At 46.6% G+C, this 19,319-nt stretch overlaps 1 protein-coding gene across 5 annotated transcripts in view; it reads left to right on the top strand.

Annotated features, from left to right (window-relative positions):
* The window catches only part of UNC13C (unc-13 homolog C), a 197,275-nt gene that overhangs the window by 44,324 nt on the left and 133,632 nt on the right, over positions 1-19,319 (top strand). For all 5 annotated transcript variants that reach the window (XM_061595472.1, XM_061595471.1, XM_061595474.1 and 2 more), the window contains one exon: positions 12,386-12,464. In XM_061595472.1, the coding sequence (XP_061451456.1) occupies positions 12,417-12,464 (48 nt within the window). In that variant the 5' untranslated portion in view covers positions 12,386-12,416. The remainder of the gene's footprint in view (positions 1-12,385; positions 12,465-19,319) is intronic.

Here is a 19,319-nt window from a genome sequence, read left to right as displayed (position 1 = left end):
TGGGGGGGGGGGAGATGTCTTTGTAAACGCTTTGGCTGTGGGTTGTTGGGGTTTGCTTTTTTCTGCATCCTGTGATTTTTCTGATGTGATGGAATATTGAATGCGTTTCATACATTCTTTTTGCGATACAGACCGTCATGTTTTCTGTGGGAGGGAGTGGGAGAGCGAGGCTTTAAAATGCATGTGAAAAATAGCTCCATCGCCGTGTGCATCCCCCCCCCCGCCACTTCTTGGCAGCTCTTGTGTCACAGCCCAGAATCCCCACCTCGCAACGTCTCTCTGTCCTCTGAGGTTTCAGGCAGGATGCAGCCACTTTGACAGCAAGGAAACTCAGAAGTAAATTGTAAAGCAAAGAGATGAGTGTTTCTAAGCAATGACTGTGTTAGAGAGACAGTAAGGAAGCCAGGCTGGTTAATGTGGCTGTGTGTGGGGGGGGGTTGTTTTACTGTTTTGTTTTCATGGTATGATGTATTTATTTTTCTTTTTAACAATTTTTATGTTGCTTGGAGACCTTTGGGTAACAAGTGATTAACAAATCTCATCAATAATCATGATAACCATAATGCCCCAGCTGAGCAGTGACAGTTTCAGGGCTCCTTCAGGACCACGGGGTGTGCTGTGTGCGTTGAGCAGAGATCTGCTACGTCCTCCTCATCAAGAGCGTGCATCCAAGGCCGCTGCATCCCAGGCAGTGGCTGGTGCCCACATATAATCTCACTTTCTCTCCCTCTCTCTGTCTGAACTATCAGCCGAGTTTGCAGGGTGTGCAGGGGGGGGATGCTGCAGCTTCCCTTCCAGCATCAGAGGATTTAACAGACAGAAAATGAGGGTGGGGGAACTGGCAGTGTCCTCTTGCTTGTTGCCCGCAAGACCTGAATACCCCCCCACCGGGCAGGTTTCTGTGCAGTGAGGTAGAAAGGCAGGCAGCTGTCAAGCAGGAGTGGCCAGTGCTCTTCCGGCGGCCCTGGGCCAGCGAGGGCCAGACTGCTGGAGCCAAAGGGCCGGGCAGAGGACGGGGCTGCAGCCAGGAGGAGTTCAAGGGTGCCTTCTGCAGCACCTCCATTTGGCTGTTGGGCCTTGCAGTCACCAGCGTAGCATGGCGGACCCAGGGGGGTGTGGAGCGCCTTCTGCCTGCAGGTTCTCTGCCAGAGGCTACCCAGTAGGGGGGGAGGGTTAGGCCTCACTCCTGTCCCCAAGGGCAGGGCTGTTTCCCTCAGAGGTGTTGATGGCAGCAGTTTTCTTATTTGGGGGGGGGATCCATGCAAGGATTCATTGCAAGAGACACTTTGGGGGTAGGGGTTGAAACGGACCCCAAGAGTTTGCATCAAGGGGTAGTTCCCTCTCCCCAACAAAGGTTTCCCAGAGGGCAGGTAGACCATTTACTGCCCCCCTCCATAGAGCAAAACGGGGGAACAGCCATTCAAAGCTCAGGACGGTATCCAGTGCTAGTGGCATGGAGCCCTCCCCCTCCCCTGCACCCCCCCGCATGCCCTCAAAATCAGCTCTGGTAGGTTGGGGGGCCCTCCACAGAAGATTGTTGGGGAGGGAAGGAGAGAACACAAGTGCCACTGTAACAGCAGAACACAATTGATGATCTGTGGATACGCTCCTCTGTCTGCTCCATCTCTGCAAAGTCAGAACCCAGAAAGAGGGGAAATGACCAAGACGTCCTAAGCATGTTGTTGCTTGGCTGTGGATTTTTTTTTAAAGTTAAAGCTCATATATGGAGAGGAGGGATATTGGATTTTCGTAGTAGTAGTAGTGGTGGTGGTGGTGGTGGTGGTGGTGGTGGTGGTGGTAATAAACAATAGGAAAACTTCTCTTCAGTCTGCACTGTAACCATAAACCTATAGTGATGCTGAACAATTTCTTGAGCATCATCCATTGGGCTCTAGGCACCATTTGTGAATTTATGATGCAGTTATATGTGTGCCAAGTATTTGAAACACTCATGGTTATTAAAGGGGGAAATATTAATAACATGTGGTCTCAACAACAACAACAGCAACAGTATAATTGGACCTGGAACATGGTCAATGTGTCATTGTTCGAGGGGGTGGTCCGGCTTCCTAAAAGAAGTGGTGGTACGGCCATTCCTAAAGAAACCGATCCTGGATCCGCTGGCTTGGACTAAGTACTGACCCGTTGCACATAAATGCCTCCTTTCTAAGGAAGGTGGTGGAGAAGATCATGTCACAGAGAGCAGGACAAGAGGAACATGACCTCAGTCCTGCATCTCTATCTCTTTGCAGCTTTTGATACCATGGGCCACGATATCCTCCTTGGCAGATTCCACTGGTTCTGGTTCTAACTGTGGGATTGAGTCCAGAGAATAGGGCTGGGAGACTGCCTTTCCGACCCCTAGCAGTTTGTCTGTTTGTTTGTTTGTTTGTTTGTTTAATTTATATCCCGCCCATCCTCCTAGATGGAGCCCCGGGAGGCAAACAAAAACACTCTAAAACAGTTTAAAAACAACAGTTTAAAAACAAAACACTTTAAAACATATTAAAACAAAACATTTTAAAAACAACATCTTAAAAAGCAATTCCAGCACAGACACAGGCTGGCATAAGGTCTCTACTTAAAAGGCTTGTTGAAAGAAGAAGGTCTTCAGTAGACTCCGAAAAGATAACAGAGATGGCGCCTGTCTAATATTTAAGGGGAGGGAATTCCAGAGTGTCAGTGCCACAACACAGACTAAAGGTCTGCTTCCTGTGTTGTGCAGAACGGACCTCCTGATAAGATGATATCTGCAGCACGCCCTCAGTTATGCTGTCTTGTGCCCCAGAGCACTATTTTCTCCCCAATGCCATTTAATATCTATATGAAGCCACTAAGAACAGTCATTAGGGGTTTGGGGACAAGGTTCCATCAATATGCTGATGACTCTCAGCTCTACTTCTTCATAACATCTAAATCAGGTGAGGCCGTGCAGGCCTGGACACGGGTGGGACGGATGAGAGAAAATAAGCTGAGCTTGGATCCTGGCAAGACAGAGGCACTGTGGGCGAGTGGTTTTTGTGCCTGAGAAATTGCCAGGTTGTGTTCCCCCTGAAGGAGCAGGTATGCAGTCTGGGGTGCCTCTGGATCCGCTTCTGTCACTGGAGGCCCAGGTAGTCTCAGTGGCTAGAAGGACCTTATCAGCTACACCTGGTGAGGCATCTATGACCATTCCTGGACCAGGAGAGCTTGGCACAGCAGTTTAGGCATTGGTGACTTCAAGGTTAGATTACTGCAATGCACTGTATGTGGGGCTTCCCTTCCACTTGGCCCAGAAGTGCAGAATGCTGCAGCACAGTTGCTGACTGGAGTGAGACCCTGTCAGCATATAGCACCTCTGCTCAGGGATCTGAACCAGCTGCCACTGTGTAGGTTTTACTGCTTATAGGTTTAGTATCCTCGGATAGTATAGGTTTTACTATTGATATATAAAGCCCTTAATGGGTTGGGACCACCCTTGCCCTCGAAAAAGCTTATTCAATTGCTTTGATCTGCGGAACTTGTACTTTTGCAAACGTCACATACTGTCAGTTCCACATTTGCAAGGAGTCAGCTGGTTAGTGTGCTTTATCTACAATCTTATTTTTATTCCTCTTGGAGAGCTCTTTGAGCAAGCAGTTTATAAATTACCTAAGTAAATCAACAGGCAGAAATATGCAAAATTGGTCATCATTTGTGCCTGGTAGACCATTGGCACCTCCAACCCAAGTCCCTTGCTCAGCACCAGAAGTGCCAAGGACAGGAGCAAGTTGGCAGCACCCAGGATCCTTTTGGCAGCCAGATCCTGATCCTGATCCTACAGACAGGATTGCTCTCCAGCCCTTCCTTTTCACACAGCCTGTTCTCTGGCCTCCAGTTTTGTCCAGCCACAGCCAAGTAATTTCTCAGACACATTAAATCTGTCCAGCTTCCAGTCGGGTGAATTTAGCCATGAGGCAGCTCTGTAGCACATCTTGCTGCTGCTGTTCTCTTTGTGTTCTGCTTCCCATCCACCCTTCACTCTTGTTCCTCCCTTCTGAAGTCTATCTGGCTGCTCAGTATTTTCCTGCTTATTGGGCTGTTCAGACGTTTGAGTCGCAAGTCAACCAGTGGAGGAGCATTGGGGGTCCTTCTGCCTCATTCCGGAAGCAGCAGCAGCTGACCTCAGAGTGCTTCAGCAGCAAATGTGAGTTTAGGATGGCTGTAGCCAGTACTCCAGTGCCCTTTGTCCACGCGAAATGGTCCCCCTGACTTGCTACCTTGAGATCAAGCCAGCCATGGGTACAAATGCCCTCCTAGCCAAAGCCAGTCTCTGCCTGCTGCTACAACAGAGAAAGAGCTGATTCAGGACTGTGCAGAGTCCTCCTTCAGGGGACCAGAGGGCCACATCATTAGCTGCAGCTCAAGAGGCCTTGTAAGGCAGATTCCAAGCCCCCCAATATTAGAAGTATCTCTTACCCTTTGCGGAGCGGGGATGGGGGATTCTTATGGCAAAGACTGCTCGATCTGTGTCCTTTACACTCTCCACTGGGGCCATGCATCACATGGTCATTGTAGCAGCAGCACTGGAGGCAGAGCATAAGTGGCAGCCCATTTTAATCTGGCTGTCTTCATTAAAAATCCCATTTGCCCAAACATTGAGACACCGTGGTGAGATTTACCTTTCACTTCAATCCCACTGCTGCTGTAGAATCCCCCATGTGGGTGGTGGTGGTGGTGGTGATGTGCCTTCAAGTCGATTACAACTTATGGTGACCCTATGAATCAGCAACCTCCAAGAGCATCTGTCGTGAACCACCCTGTTCAGATCTTGTAAGTTCAGATCTGTGGCTTCCTTTATGGAATCAATCCATCTCTTGTTTGGCCTTCCTCTTTTTCTACTCCCTTCTGTTTTTCCCAGCATTATGGTCTTTTTGTGTGGGTTGACTGAACTCATAGTAGATCTGTGTATCTGTACTGAGGAAGGGCTCAGAAGGAAACATGCATGAACAATCACAGCAGATAACGCAACATGAGTCAGCAAGGAGTTCCCCCCCTTCATTCACAAGACTCCCCATTTTCCTGTCTTCCCCCCTCTTTATTCACTAGCCCTTGATAAAAGATACGGGGGTTCACTGACAATTAAGAGCGTTTCTGTCAATAGCATGGTATAGGGTTAGAGCAGTAGTTCCCCAACCTTTTCCCCCCATGGACCACCTGGAAATTGCCGAGGGTCTTGGCAGGCCACCCAGTGGTTTTTCTGGCTTTTGTAGCAGTTGTCATGGGCTGTGCTAGATGCTGTATGGTTTTTAATTGTACTTTTACTGCGTCTTTCATTTCTTATATATTGTATTGAATCGAATTGAATTTCATAGAATTCAAATTGTAATACAGTAAAATCAAATATAAGAAATACAAGAAGCAATAAACATACAATTAAAAATCAAGATGAATGTTCAGTATAAGGGATGTGCTGCCTCGCATCTCCAACCACAAATAACACAGACACACCAAGGAGCACCTGAATGAAGCTCGTGTGCCACTGGTGGTCCACAGACCACCCTTTGGGAAGCCAAGGATCAGGGGGGGCTTATGCCAGCCACTTTAAAGTTTGCTATTTCCCCCCCCAAATAAGTTGTTTTTAAAAAGACTGCGAGTGCTCCGTCATGCCAATTCTCATGCTCCAGCGTTTCCCCTGTTCCTTTCTTCAAGATTTTGAATTTTTTTGAAAAAATATGCAGGTTTTGATACTTGGTACAAGTAGGTAGCATTAGACAGGCATGGGCCAGCAGCACTATCATGTGCCTATGATATTTAGGAACATTATAGCTCCCATAGTGGGGATTAATTCTACCACATTTCAGGTGTATAGCTCCAGGGAGTTTCATGCTAACCACCTTTAAAGTTTGGTTTTTTTCCAAGAAATATTTTTTAAAATGTTTTTAAAAGATGTATTTTTAAATTTGTATATTTGTTTTCACTGTTTTTAGTTATTGTAAACCGCCCAGAGAGCTTCGGCTATGGGGCAATATATTAAATAAATAAATAAATAAATAAATTGTCATATAGGGGGCAGACTGCCAACAGTAGGGAATAATGATGATGGTGATGATGATAATAATAGTATTGAATATTAATAATAATCACTGGTTGGTAATTGGTAATTATTATGGTGATGATGATGATGATTTTAATTCAGAATGGTTGATAATATGCCCACAAGGTTTGGCGGCTGCTGCTGCTGCTGCTACTACTACTAATAATAATAATAAAAAGTGTAACCACACAAGCTTGCTGCTTCTAATTGTTTGTGGGTTGCAACTGGAAAATAATGATGATGATGAATTTAGAAAGCTTTGGCTAAATATGCCCAAAAGGTTTAATAATAATTCTTAGCAATGAGAATAGAATAAAATTTAAAAAACACAGATAACAAAAAAAATAAAATTAGTAAATAAGGATGGAACTGGGGTTGATTGGGAAAGAACAGAAAACATACATAAGTTGAACAAATGCCACCCAACCCCCAGCAAACAGTTCTAAGAGACAGAACTTACAAAAGATTTCTGCATTTTAAAACTTCGTCCTTTCCAAGCACTGTGATGGGAGAGTGCTGGGTGGGGTGATAGCATTCTAGCCTTCCTCCCTTTCTCCCCGCCCTAGTGTTCTCTTTTGTGGTGGTGTACTTTTTTCCATTTCAGAGCCATCCTGTCTGGGTTCATTAGAGACTGTTTTGAGCTACAGATCTGTACAATCTCTGCAAATCAATTTGGGACTATCCAATCAGCTCTACAGAGATTTTTAACTGCTTCAGCCTGATGCTGGATGGGATACAGATCAGCCCAAATTGGCCTGATTTAGTTTGCGATTTGTACAAATCTGGTGCACATCCCTACTAACCAGGCCACCTTCTTTTAGTCTCTGGCCATGTGCCACATTCCTAATGGCTATGCTCAGTCCCTCCAGCTGCTTTCCTTCACACCTGCGCCAGGTTACAGCCCTCCCCCCTCCTCCCACATGGGTCCTGAGCTGCTCACTTGTCTTCCTGTTGTAGGCCCATCTGTGCCTTCTCTTTCCCTCTGCTGGATGCATCTAAGAGCTGGTTTTTCCTCTGTGGAGATGCAGCTTGATAATAGTCACCTTCATTGCCTTCTAATCCTCTAGACTGCTTGTTCCATTGTTGCTTCTCTGCTGCTCTGTGATGTTTGCAGAGTGGGCTTGAATCCTGGGCAATCTCTCTCTTTGGGGAGGGCTGTAGCCAAGTAGCAGAACACCTGCGTTGCATGCAGAAGGTCCCAGATTCAGTTCCTGATGTCTCTAGGTAGAGCTTGGAAATATTCCTGCCTGAGATCCTGGAGAGCCGCTGCCGGGCAGTTTTGACAGTACTGGGCAGAACATGGTCCAATGGTCTGACTTGGCATGTGGCAGCTTCCTAAGCGGATGAGCTTCCCAGCCCACAGCAAAAATGCGCTCATTCCACACCACCACCAGTACATGACTTTGCATTGGTCAGTACTGTAGTAACTCGGCTAACGTGAGATCATAAGAAGGGCCCTTCTGGACCAGACCCAGGTGGGTCCATTAACCCAGCAGTCCCCCCCCCCGATGCTCCCAGGGAGGCCACAACATACAGGTTCAAGCACTCCACTGCATCTGGCAGTCAGAGAGGGTAAGAGAGCGTGTTGGGACTCCGCTGATTCACAAACCTCTCTTGGTCTGTGTGGCCCACAAGTGGTTGGGAAGAGGCCCCCCCGCATGGTCCCACCAGCAGCGGAGTCCCATTGTGCGGTGACACAGAGCAGGGACTTCTCACCCTGCCTGGGGAATTCTCTCCCATTACAGGTTCAACTGTTACCCTCATTATTGAATTTCCAGGCCGGAGACTTATTTGTTTTAGGCCAATGTGCCAATGTTCCCTTCTGCTGTATTGATGTGATGGTTGGAATACTGTTTGTTTGTTTTTATCATTAATTTTTATTCAAATTTTCAAAAACAAAACAAAACAAAAATAATTAAATAATAAAATAAAATGTTGACTTCCGATTTGTCACAGATCAGTTATAGGTCTACAATATATAACAAACCTGTCTCTTAAATTATATTACAAAATCACTTTCCTCCAGTAGTTATCTTAATTAATCATCAAATCTCATAAACATTACTTTATTCTTTCCACAAAAAGTCAAAGAGAGGTTTCAATTCCTTGAGAAATATATCTATCAATTTTTCTCCAAATAAACATGTCGATTAATCCATCTCATCAAATCTGTTAGGTCCAATAATTTCAATAGCCATTCTTCCATTATCAATGTTAATTCCATCTTCCATCTTCAATAATCCTGTTAAGTCCAGTAATTTCAGTAGCCATTCTACCATTATCAATATCCCATAATAATCTTGCTGTCATAGCCATAGTCATATAATAAGAGTCTGATGGGAATTTCCTTTATCACAAATATTTCCTTGCCATCAATTCTGAATGTGTTGCTGAAATATTGTTGTAAAGTCATATCTCTGTTCTTCTTTTTTACGAAATGCACTGGCACATCTCTTGAGAGTTTTTCCATTGTCACATATCTGTAATTAATGATGGTTGGAATACTGTTTTGAAGAAATGGTTAAGATTTTAAATGGTTCATATTGAACATACTTTTTAAAGTGTGTTTTGCAAACAGCCCTGGGATCAAAACTGATGAAGGATGTTTTTAAAACGGAACAAATAAATGTGCAGAGCTGCATGTAAAATCCTTTTGGTATGGCTGGAAATCTGGAGGCCCCAAAAGTCTACTTTGACTTGTCCAAGTGACATGGGGATTAGTCCCCCAGGTAGGTGTCTGTGGAAGAATCAGATCCTCATAGAGCCATAACTGGACATTGTACACATGATGTCATAAAGTTACATAAAATAATCCCAGCATGAGTAGTGCTAATAAAGATGCAGCAGAACAGATGAACTGCATTAAAGAAACATGATTTCACACTTGCCTTCCCAATGTTAGCCTCTGGAATAAGCAGCTTTACAGCTCTCAGAGCCTATGGCTTTCTGCTTCCATGTCCGCCATGTCCCATCCTTGAGGGAGCTTCTCGGCGACGGGAGAAGGACAATGGGATATGATAATAACTGCTCTGGTACAGAGGAACTGGAGTGATATTTTTCCTTCTTTAATCCCTTTTGGAAACACTGTTAAGCAACCTCTGTAATGTTATTTTAATATAGGCTCCCGACCAGGATGCTCAGTAAATTCCATCCTACAGTCTTTTGCATAATTTAGTGCTTCTCCCAGTTCTGCACTAACATTAAAATTACCCAGCCTGATACAATCTGGGTCATGGCTTTAGTGGAAATCTTGATCAATGGTTGTATTACATTTTTTTTTATTTTGCAGGACTGAGCCAATATGCAGGGAGCGGGGGGGGGGAGTTTCATGAAAACTCTGTCTCCGCTAGGAGTTTTGGGATGGGGCTGCAGAATGGGATGAAAACGTTTGCCCCGCACAGTGAGGACAGAAAGCGTCATCCTCACCTTGAAGTCATCAGACTGCCAGATCTGATGGGCTATGTGGTGTGACGTATTCCAGCTAGAGGGCTTTCCTTATGAGGTGGAATAGAAAGACCAGCCGCAGCCCTGGTTTGAGACAGGGTTCACCCTCACTCTGGAGGGTATTTTGAAAAAAATTATTACGGTCAAAGACCAGCACTATAAAATATTAACACTATAAAAACATATCAACATTACACAGAGAAAGAAACAGCTGCAACAGGAGATAATGTGACTCTAATGGTGCTGAATAAGTACCCCAGTGGGCAAAAAGCCCCCCAAAGGGTTAGCTTTTATCATTGTTATTTTTCCATCATCACTCTCCTACAGGTAACAACAGCTGATGCACAAAACCTTGCCACACTATATGTGACCTGCAGGTTCCACTCCAAGAGTAAAAATTCTAAATAAAATATATCAGACCTCCCTGGGATTTTTTGAAGAACTGGGGTGATCAGGTCAAGTTTTTTTTAGCAATGTTAATATTTTGTTATTTAATTTTTTGTGCACTGTATTCTTTTCTGATGTGTATTTTGTATTTGTGTTTATTTATTTATTTATTTTTGTGAGCCGCCTTGAGGGCCTTTTGGCCAAAAGGCGGCATAGAAATAGAATAAATAAACAAACAAACAAAACAAATAAATAAAAAGTCAGGAGTCCCAATAAAAAGGGTACTACGCAGCACATGAGTAACAGGTTCCACATCTCCTGGGACATAAACGCTCTTGAACTGGAACAGAGTGACACCATGTTTGGCATTTGGGGAGGCAAAATTTAGCGTGTGTTTTTAAAAGCAGGATTTGATGGGAGGTTTGTCTGCCTATGAGCCCTCTGAAGTGTTCTGTGCAGCCCTTTGGTGGTTGAGTGGGCCCACTGATGCTCTCTTCCTGGCAGCCTGCAAGGTCCAGAAGGCGCCCCAGATTGAAATAGTGGTGGGGAAGGCGGCACAACTGTCTGGCCTTCCGTGGCTGGCCTTCTTGCATGCGTGTGAGGGGGAGAGTTTGCCCAGGAGGCCAACCACGCTCACTAATAGCATCTGCTATGGGGGACAAAAGCGCCACATTGCAGCTGTATTCGTGCTAGAAACATTTAAAACAGCTTGCTTACAGCTCCAAGAATTTTTTTTTCCAAATTATAGTGGTTTCTAAAATACTGAGCCACTGGCTCCGTACTGGTAATGCATCTAAGCCCACATCCCACTCTGAGCTGCTGGTCCAAAGCTGAATCATGCATAGGGCTGTGCATTGTATTTGTACAAATCACAGAAACCAGATCGGGTTGAAGCAGCTACAAGCAGAGACACAGGACCAAATCTGAGTGGAGACATTCAACGCAGTTATGTTTCTGTAGTGAGAGGCTGGGGCTTGGATAGAGAGGAATGAAAGAGGCCAAAAGGGCTCCTGGGAGCCTTGCTTTTCTCTTTCCATTTCAAGCTCTGGTGAAAATTAGAAAGATCCCCTTGCAATGTGCCTGATCATCTTTGTTTCTGTGTTGCACTCAGTACTCTCAAGCAGCTGTGGGCCAACTTCAGTCTTCATACCCTGTGCGCCCATGAGGTCCACTTGTGTGGTACATTTCCAAAGCAAGGGTGCATCCTTGGGATCTCTTGAACAACTGAGGCATCCCTCACCTCTGAGCCTGCCCTCCAGCTTAAGATGGTGAGATGTGCTGTGCAGGATCAGGCCCAGCAAGCTTTGCACAGATCCCCATCAGCCAGCAAGCATGGCATGGGGGTCCCCAGAAGTTGCCAGTGGGTCGCTTAAGGGCTGCCCTCCGCATTCTTCCCTTTCTTCCTCAAAAGAGCTTGGAGACAAGTCACTACCCCCAGTACAGTTTTGGGCAAATGCTGAATTATTTATTTATTTTATTCAGCTTATATCCCGCCCGACTAGCAAACAGCTCTCTGGGCGGCAAACATAGAAACATATACAATAATAAAATTACAAGATCAATATAACAAATATAAAAGTACATCATCTAAAATACCAATTACAACATTTACATAAATAACTTAGATTAAAATGCCTCAGAGAAGAGAAAGGTTTTAACCTGGCGCCGAAAAGATAATAGTGTTGGTGCCAGGCGTACCTCCTCGGGGAGACTATTCCACAATTTGGGGGCCACCACTGAGAAGGCCCTAGATCTTGTTACTACCCTCCGGGCCTCCCTATGGGTCGGGACCCGGAGGAGGGCCTTCGTAGTAGACCGTAGTGTACGAGCCGGTTCATAAAGACACACCTTTCCCCTGGTTTTGGCACCTAAGATGTATGTTTGCAGGACCCACCCTGTTCCTGCTGGGTGTGCTTCATTTCATTTGCTTTTAATATTGAATTTTAAACTACTGGCACCAGTTGGTGAAGGAGAGGTGGTAGAAATAGTATAAATAAATCCTCCTCCTCCTTTGCCCAGGGTTGTTTCCTGCCTCCATTGTGCTTTGGATGCATTCAGTACTCTGCTGGGGAGGGAGAGGGGAGTGACTAACTGAGAAACGTTGAGTCCCCAGTTCACCCTGCCCACAAGCTCAAATGCTGACATTTGGTACAGGGTCGGACAGAGCGCATCACTCTGGGTGACAGGGTGACAGAAGGTGAATCACTTGCTCAGCAGGAGTGCTTCAGAGGGAGAGAAACAGGGCTTAGCACAGGTAAGAGATTGTGCATGAGCTTTCCGGGGATGCTGCAGCTCAGAGGGCCGTGGTGATCCATGCTTCCACTCACATTCCTTCTTCACAAACCTCAGAAATTCCAGGATTGCATTTAATGGGCACAGATAAGGCCTCCTGGATCCTGTGATTCTGCGAGATGGTGTTTCTTAAAACTGATGAAGGACACTTGTGTGCTTTTCACTCGCATAAGCCATCACATCTCCCATATGTTCTCTGCCCGTCAGCCCGAGCAGCGCACTGTATGGAATTGACAGCATGCCAGACCTGCGCCGGAAGAAGTCATTCCCCATCGTCCGAGATGTGGTAAGTTCCTGGCGATGCACTGAGAATGTGCCTGTTTGTCTGGTGGCTGGTGCCCCCTTTTCCTAGTAGCAGTGGCTGCTTTGCACTAAATAAATCTCAGTTGTGCTCATCAGAGGGAGAAATGAACAGTGGGACCCTGTTCCTCCTCTGCTGTGTGCATCAAGCCAATGGCCTCTGTGAGTGTTTCCAAAATGGGGAAATAATGCCAAGAGTTAATGTGGTTTCTTTGCTGCTTCAATGCCAATCAACATATTAATTGTTGCTCCACCTCATCCCTACAACACCTGACTGTTAATCTTTTCTCTAATTTCTTCCTCGTGAATGCTGGAATTTCCAGGCAATGGTGAGTGCTTTTCTGTTGATGGATGTTTTGCTAAGTGTCATAATTAATCTTTCGTTTTCCAGGGCAGCCATTCACTGCAAAAGAGAATTGCCTCATCAAGAGCAGCACTTCTGTGTCAAATGGGTTTGCAAACGACTATATGACTAATGTCAGAGCCCTGAAACTCAGGGGCTTGTCGCCCATCCTGGGGCTTGCAGTGTGATCTCCGGCCGAGTCTGCTGTTCAGGGAGCTGCCTGAGGCTACCGCCCTCTGCGCCCTTTGTCGGGAGTGGGTCTCGGGAACTTCCTAGGCAGGTTTCCCAGATGTATGGAGCTGCACAGCTGCATCCGTGCGCGAGTTTTCCCCATGCCGTTGGTTGGGTGGCTTAGTCCTATGCTAAGCGTAGGGAAAGTCCACCCAGGAGAAGGAGCTGCAAGTCGCATGGGCCTTTATGAAGCCATCCCTGAGCCCGTGGAGTCGGCTTCCATCCTGACCTTTGTTTCCCAAGGAGGTGGCTTGGCAGGGGTGAGTCCTGGGCCATGCCCTCCCACCATGGCTCAGGACCCTGCTAATTACATGTAATGAGGAAGGGGTCCTCTTGAAGGCATCCATCCTCAAACAGCTGGGCTCTGAGGGATGGGGGACAGCAGCACATCAGGGCTTGCCAGGGCCCCCCCTGGTGCCACCTGTCTAGCATCTCCTGCAGATTCTTTCTGTGCCCCCCACCCCCAGAGTGCCCCTCAACCCTTGCCCAAGGCAGATTCCCTTGGTACCGGCCTGGAATGTCCCTGCTGAGGGGCTTTCATGCCTTTTACACTTAATGAAACCCACTCAGGAGAAATGGAAATTCTTCCTTCTCTGTGGACTGGCTTTTATTGTCCAGTACTTCAAACATGTCTCAGAGATTAAGTGATGCGGTGAGCAGGTGTAATCATTTTTATTCTGCTTCTCCAGAAAAAGCCAGCTTCTTTATTGTTAAATCAGTAGGGCATTTATCTGCCCATGATTCCCAGAAAGGGAGAGAGGCTGGTCAGAACACATTTTTCCACTAAGGGGTCAGAGCTGTGGGGAGCCGCCAATAACTTGACCCCAGGTTCCCTCATTCCTTTGTGCTTAATCTGTGATGCGGAGGAGCATGAAGCTCTCTCTGTTGTGGCCCCAGAACACACACACTTCAGGCTCCTTCCCAGCCGCCTCCTGAGTCACAGAGCCATCAGCCGGGCATTGTCTCCAATGGGCAACAGAGCGCTGAGGAGAGGAAGGGAGGGAGAATCGCAGAATGGCAGAGTTGGAAGGGGCCTATAAGGCCATCGAATCCAACCCCCTCTCATTTAAGGGGAACGGCCAGGAATTGAACCTGGAGCCTTTTGTCTGCCAGGAAGCACTCGTGCGCCACTGCAGTGAAGCCCCCCACCCCCTGCTCTGTTATTTCTGCCCCGTCGGTGACAACGACTTAGTTCACCATGGCGTTTGCTGGAGCTAGCTGAGCATGTTGGGGGCTGCTTTTTTGGGGCTTATGTTTTCAGTGAAGGCTGTACGATGCTGGTGTTTTATTGCATTTTGTATTGCCTTAGCTCTTGTGGAGGTTAGGCAACTGAAACCATAAAGAGAGAAAGAAAAAAAGAGGAGTTTCCACAGGTAACAAAGGTCAGAGACCCTGGCAGGCTGTGTGGGCCTTCCTCAGGCCCTGTGGACTTGGCTCACTTGCTTGGGTTGTCTTCAGCAAAAAGATTTCTAGGGCCACATTTCCCCAGAAATTGCAGAGGATGTTTCTACATGTCCCCCTTTGTGGGGTCTTCTGGGCACTCATGCAGGCACAGCCCAAGACCTCCACAAATGTCACCTCAGCAGGTGGGCTCCTTCTGGGAGGAAGGGCAGATACCAATTTAATAAATAAATGAAGACGGTGGAGGCTGCTTTAGTCACATGCTGAAGGGCTGCCCAGTCCGCCTCGTTTCAAAGGTTCCAGAATGGTGGTGGATTTCACCAGAGGCAGCTAAAGTTCGTCCTGCCCTGCGTCCCAAGATAGGGTCTTCCTGCCAGGTTCCCGTTGGGGCAGGACTGCAGCCACTCCCCCCCAGACCTCCCCTCCTCCTCCCCATCTGGGACAGGAGGGCTTTTGCCAGGCTGCCCCAACAGCATCTGCCCTCTCCACATGGAACAATAATTCTTCAGCATGGTGTGAAGCCACCTTGTGGACAACAGTCTTTCTGAAGTCAGGAGAAGATGTTGCATTCATGAGGAGAAGGGAAGTCTGCTCATTTCCTAAAATGAAACATCATAAATTTGCAGCAGGACTTTCTGTTCTTCCTCTGGGCGTACGGGTGGCGTTCCCTCAGGGTCGTGTCCGGATGTCTTCATGTTTCTGGAAAAGTTCTTGGGAGGAAAAAGTGGCATCACGTTTGTCTTGAGAGCTGAAGGCCCAAGAAGGAGGGCAGGAGTCTGTGTTGGCCCACGCAGCCCAGGGCTCATCCCTGCTGCCGCTGCCGTTGGAGCCAGCCTTCAGGGTGCTGGGAAGCGGAGCGTGAGGGAGTGGCTGATCAGGCAGGGCAAGGCCAAGGCCCCTCTTGGAGCAGAAGAAGAGGGCAAGAGAGCCCACCTGGGCAGGGTTGGGTAGCACCTCTGTGTGTTCCCATGGGCAGGGTGAACCAAGGTCAAAGCTTAGCATGCGAGAGGACACAAAAGGACCTTCGTTCCACTGGCCCAGCAGGCCTGTCTCCTGCCATCAAGCTCTCCACCCACCCCACCCCACCCACCCTTGGCCCCAGCAGATGACGATTCTCTTATGCCTTAATTATTGATAAAAGTGTTACCCAACTTCTTCCATATAATCTTGATGAATATTTTATTAAAACATAATTATGTACATTCCTCGATTGCCTTCTGTTAAACGATAATCCGGAGGATAAAAGCAAGGATGCTGTGAAAGGGAGTGCTTTCCGGCTGCCCGCCTCAGAATGAAGCCCCCCTCTCCTTCTCTCCCTGGCCTCCCCAGGAGAGTCCACCTGTTCTCTGCCAGGCTCTGATTCTGGCAGCGAAGCAGCAGCCAAGGAGGTGTGAGAAGCCCCTCCTTTTCCTGCTCCAAACCCACAGAAGAATGCTCTCGCGCAGGCAGGCAGCCTTGTGCGGCACTAAGAGGCCGAGGGAGAGGAGAGGAGCTGAAGGGGTCACAGGATTGTGGGACTGCGGTCAAGAAGCATAGCTTGGGCTGTGCATACCGGAGCATGGCCTGGGTTGTGATCTGAGGGTCTCCGAAATCCAGCACTGAGATGTGGGGACCCCCAGGCTGGCCTCTGTTGTCTGTGTCCCATCCCTTTCTTGGTATTTGCACAGGAGATGATCCTGCTGTATTGTAGGGACCCTGAAGCCCTCCACTTTGCTCATTTACGGTTCTTGGAAAGACCTTACCTTGTGCTGAGTGGCAACGGTGATGGCAGAGGCTCTGAACAGCCCTTTGTCTCTCTGCAGGGAAAGCTGTGGTTGTTCCTTGGCTGCTAGTTTCATATGAATCATCAAAAATCTGAGGAAGCCCTTGAGGGTGACAAGTCAATAATGTTTCTCCTTTGAGTTTATTGATGGTCTGCTGTAGGTTTAGAAGCACCAGAGACCAGTCATGTTTTTTTCACATGATTGAGCCTGCATATCATACAAATCAGGTTCCTTAAGTTGGAGCCTCCCCACAACACTCAACACCCACAGCACACATTAGTACACCCACTGACATGCACACACAGCCCCCCACGGATACACTGATGAAGTCTCTTGCAACTCCAGCAAAGATCAGGACCCAATGGGTAGTCTAACCTTCCATCTAGACACAGTTAGTTGGAACATTCTTCTCAAAGAATCAGATTGGAAAGAAGCCTTTGATTGCCCACCTCACCTCAGGTTAAAGCCCCAAATCTTTTCCAAATAACTTCGCCTTGTTAGCTTCTTTGCAAGGAGGACCTCCAGGATCTGTCCATTGTCCGGTCCTGTATGGGTGGGAGAATCCTGCCGTGGCTTGGAACCGAGAGGTTTCTGAGCAGTGCTTCTTTTGCACACCTAGCCACATGCAGCACATTGAGCATGTCCCGTGTATGAGCAGCTGTGACAACCGCCTTCACTCTTGCACTGGGAAAAGGGTCGTAAGGATAGCCTGGAGAACCTTTCCCAAAGGTAGAATTCTCCTTTACAGCCTAAGGGCCCCATTTTAAAAACACTGGAATTTTGTGATTGGCTTCCCTGTGGAGAGGAGCTCAGGGTGGGGAGAAAAAACCAGGGAAAGCATGTCCCTGAAATTATGGGATGGCAACAGTAAAAGGCAGCTCAGCCCCCACCTCCAAGACATCTGACAGTCCATTCCATGAACTTTTCATTGAAGGTCCACAAATGATGATATGAAATTGTATTACTTGCTTGGGCTGGGGTCCTGAGAGTTACTTTGGGGGTCCGGTGGAATTTTGATGCACTCCTCACTCCCACCCCTAATCACCTCTTCTGCTCCTAATTGTTTGTCTTGGCTAAATCAAATGTAGAGGAATCTGCCAATCACTTTTTAAAAGTTCTTTCATTTGCCCTGAAATTTCTAAACAGACATTAAATTTGCTAGTCCCAGTCCATCAGTCTCCCAGGCTCTTTTCCTAGTGGTTGATCCTACTCCAGTAAAGAGTATACTACTCTTTCCAAAAAGGGTGGGGCAGATGAGGGGAGAGAGAGAGGCTGAGACCTCTCCTCTCTCCCTGCCACAGCCACTACAGCAGTGGAGAGGAAGAGATGTTCTCCAACTAGGCTCAACACTAGGGATGGAATCCTCTCCTTTTTTGTTTCGTTTTTAAGTATGGCCCTCTGGTGGTCGTTAATGATCTGATTCCTTTTTCCTCCAATATCTTTTCATTTTTCTGATCTCCTCTGATATATTGCTTTGCAGAGAATTTTCAATATTGTAATTGCTATTCATGAGCCTCCACTGTTATTAATCTGAACTCTGTAATGATTGCCTGGTTACATTCCTTTTCAAGTGCACTACAGAGCATACAGATTAAGGCAGATAATCAAGTCAGTGTCTTCCCCCCTGCTGCTTACAGTTAAAACTTCATTCCCTCCTGCTGCTTTCTGTTTGTCAGTTACAATCAACACTTCATTGACAGTGACAGTGACACTTCATTGACAGTGAAACAGAATACACATTTGAAGAGCTCACATAGAAAGTAGATCATAAAAGTATCACTCACATTATCAATGATTTCAAAGTGATTAAAAAAAAAAAAGCATCGGAAAAGAAGGAGAATGAATCAGAAACCAGGCATGGAGAGTTGCTACTTCAAAATTCTCTCCGCAAAGATAGAATATATCAGAAATAATAATTAATGTGATGGCAAATCCAATTATTGCAGAAACGGAGCCCATCACTGCTCAACACTTGGGCGAGGGAAGCACTTTGGGGCCTTAATGCTCCTTTCAGTTTGATCTATATTCTAAGCTAAGGAATTATGAACTTTGGCAAGATTGTGTTTTTTCCCCCTTTGAATGGCAGAGACGCCCACCCTACCTCCATGCTGTATCACAAGCTGCTTTTGCAACTCTCCTCAGTTTAAAAAGGGGTTTTCCATGTGGCATGAGAAAGGTCACGTATGATGAACACCAGTCTAATGCACCCTTGGATGCTCAGACACAGTTTTCTGGGCTCCAGCCATTTCCCATTTCCCACAGGTGTTAGGCAGGGCCCACCCTTGTGGCATCTACCAAAAGCACCTCCCTGAACATTCTGGAAGTGGTGCTTTGAGGACTAAAAATGGGCAGTTAAATCTTTGTTTTGGGAACGGAAACATTGCCTGCTGACTCTCTGTGCCACGAAAAGCTAATCTGCTTAATTTTTCTATATGAATGTGCTGTGTCTATTGAAATAAAAGAGAAAGATAGAAACTGACAAGCAAACAAAATTATGTCCTTATTAATGGTTAGCTAAGGAAAGTAATGATGAATTGGCATCATAAGCCAGCTAAATTGCTGAGAGTTTGCAAAGAAATGTGTATGAGAATCATATATTAACCATCAATCACCAATAATGGGCCAAAACAAATAAGATTCTGCCAGAGGTTTTCTTGCTTCATTATTAGTTTCATGGTGTGAATCATATTAGATCCCCCTGCAAGTTTTAACTATTGTCAAGGGAAACATTGAAAATTGGGCAGATTGGAGAAACGGAAAGATTCTGTTAAAATGTACGCAGTTTAAATGCCAAGCAATGTTCACAGTGACCGAGTCACCAGAACTCTTGCTGTCCAGTGCTCGGGCTCTCTGCTGCCCCGACCCACTTTCTCCAGAGAAGGCCTATTGGCTTCAAAGTACTCTGATGGTCCTGCTTATGAAATGGGAACAGCAAACCGGAAAATGATGCCGCAGCCTTTAATGCAGTGGTAGTTATGTGGGACTGTGGCCCAGGATGGAGTAAATAATTAGGTTGCTGTGAGACGAATATTGGCTTTCTGGCTCCATCCATTTTTATCTTTTTGGATATGAAAATGGTTAATATGCAATGCAATTTCCTGGG

This window comes from Rhineura floridana, chromosome 14 (assembly GCF_030035675.1).
Source record: "Rhineura floridana isolate rRhiFlo1 chromosome 14, rRhiFlo1.hap2, whole genome shotgun sequence".
Taxonomy (NCBI): Eukaryota; Metazoa; Chordata; class Lepidosauria; order Squamata; family Rhineuridae; genus Rhineura; species Rhineura floridana.
This window is presented reverse-complemented; position numbering and strand designations above follow the sequence as displayed.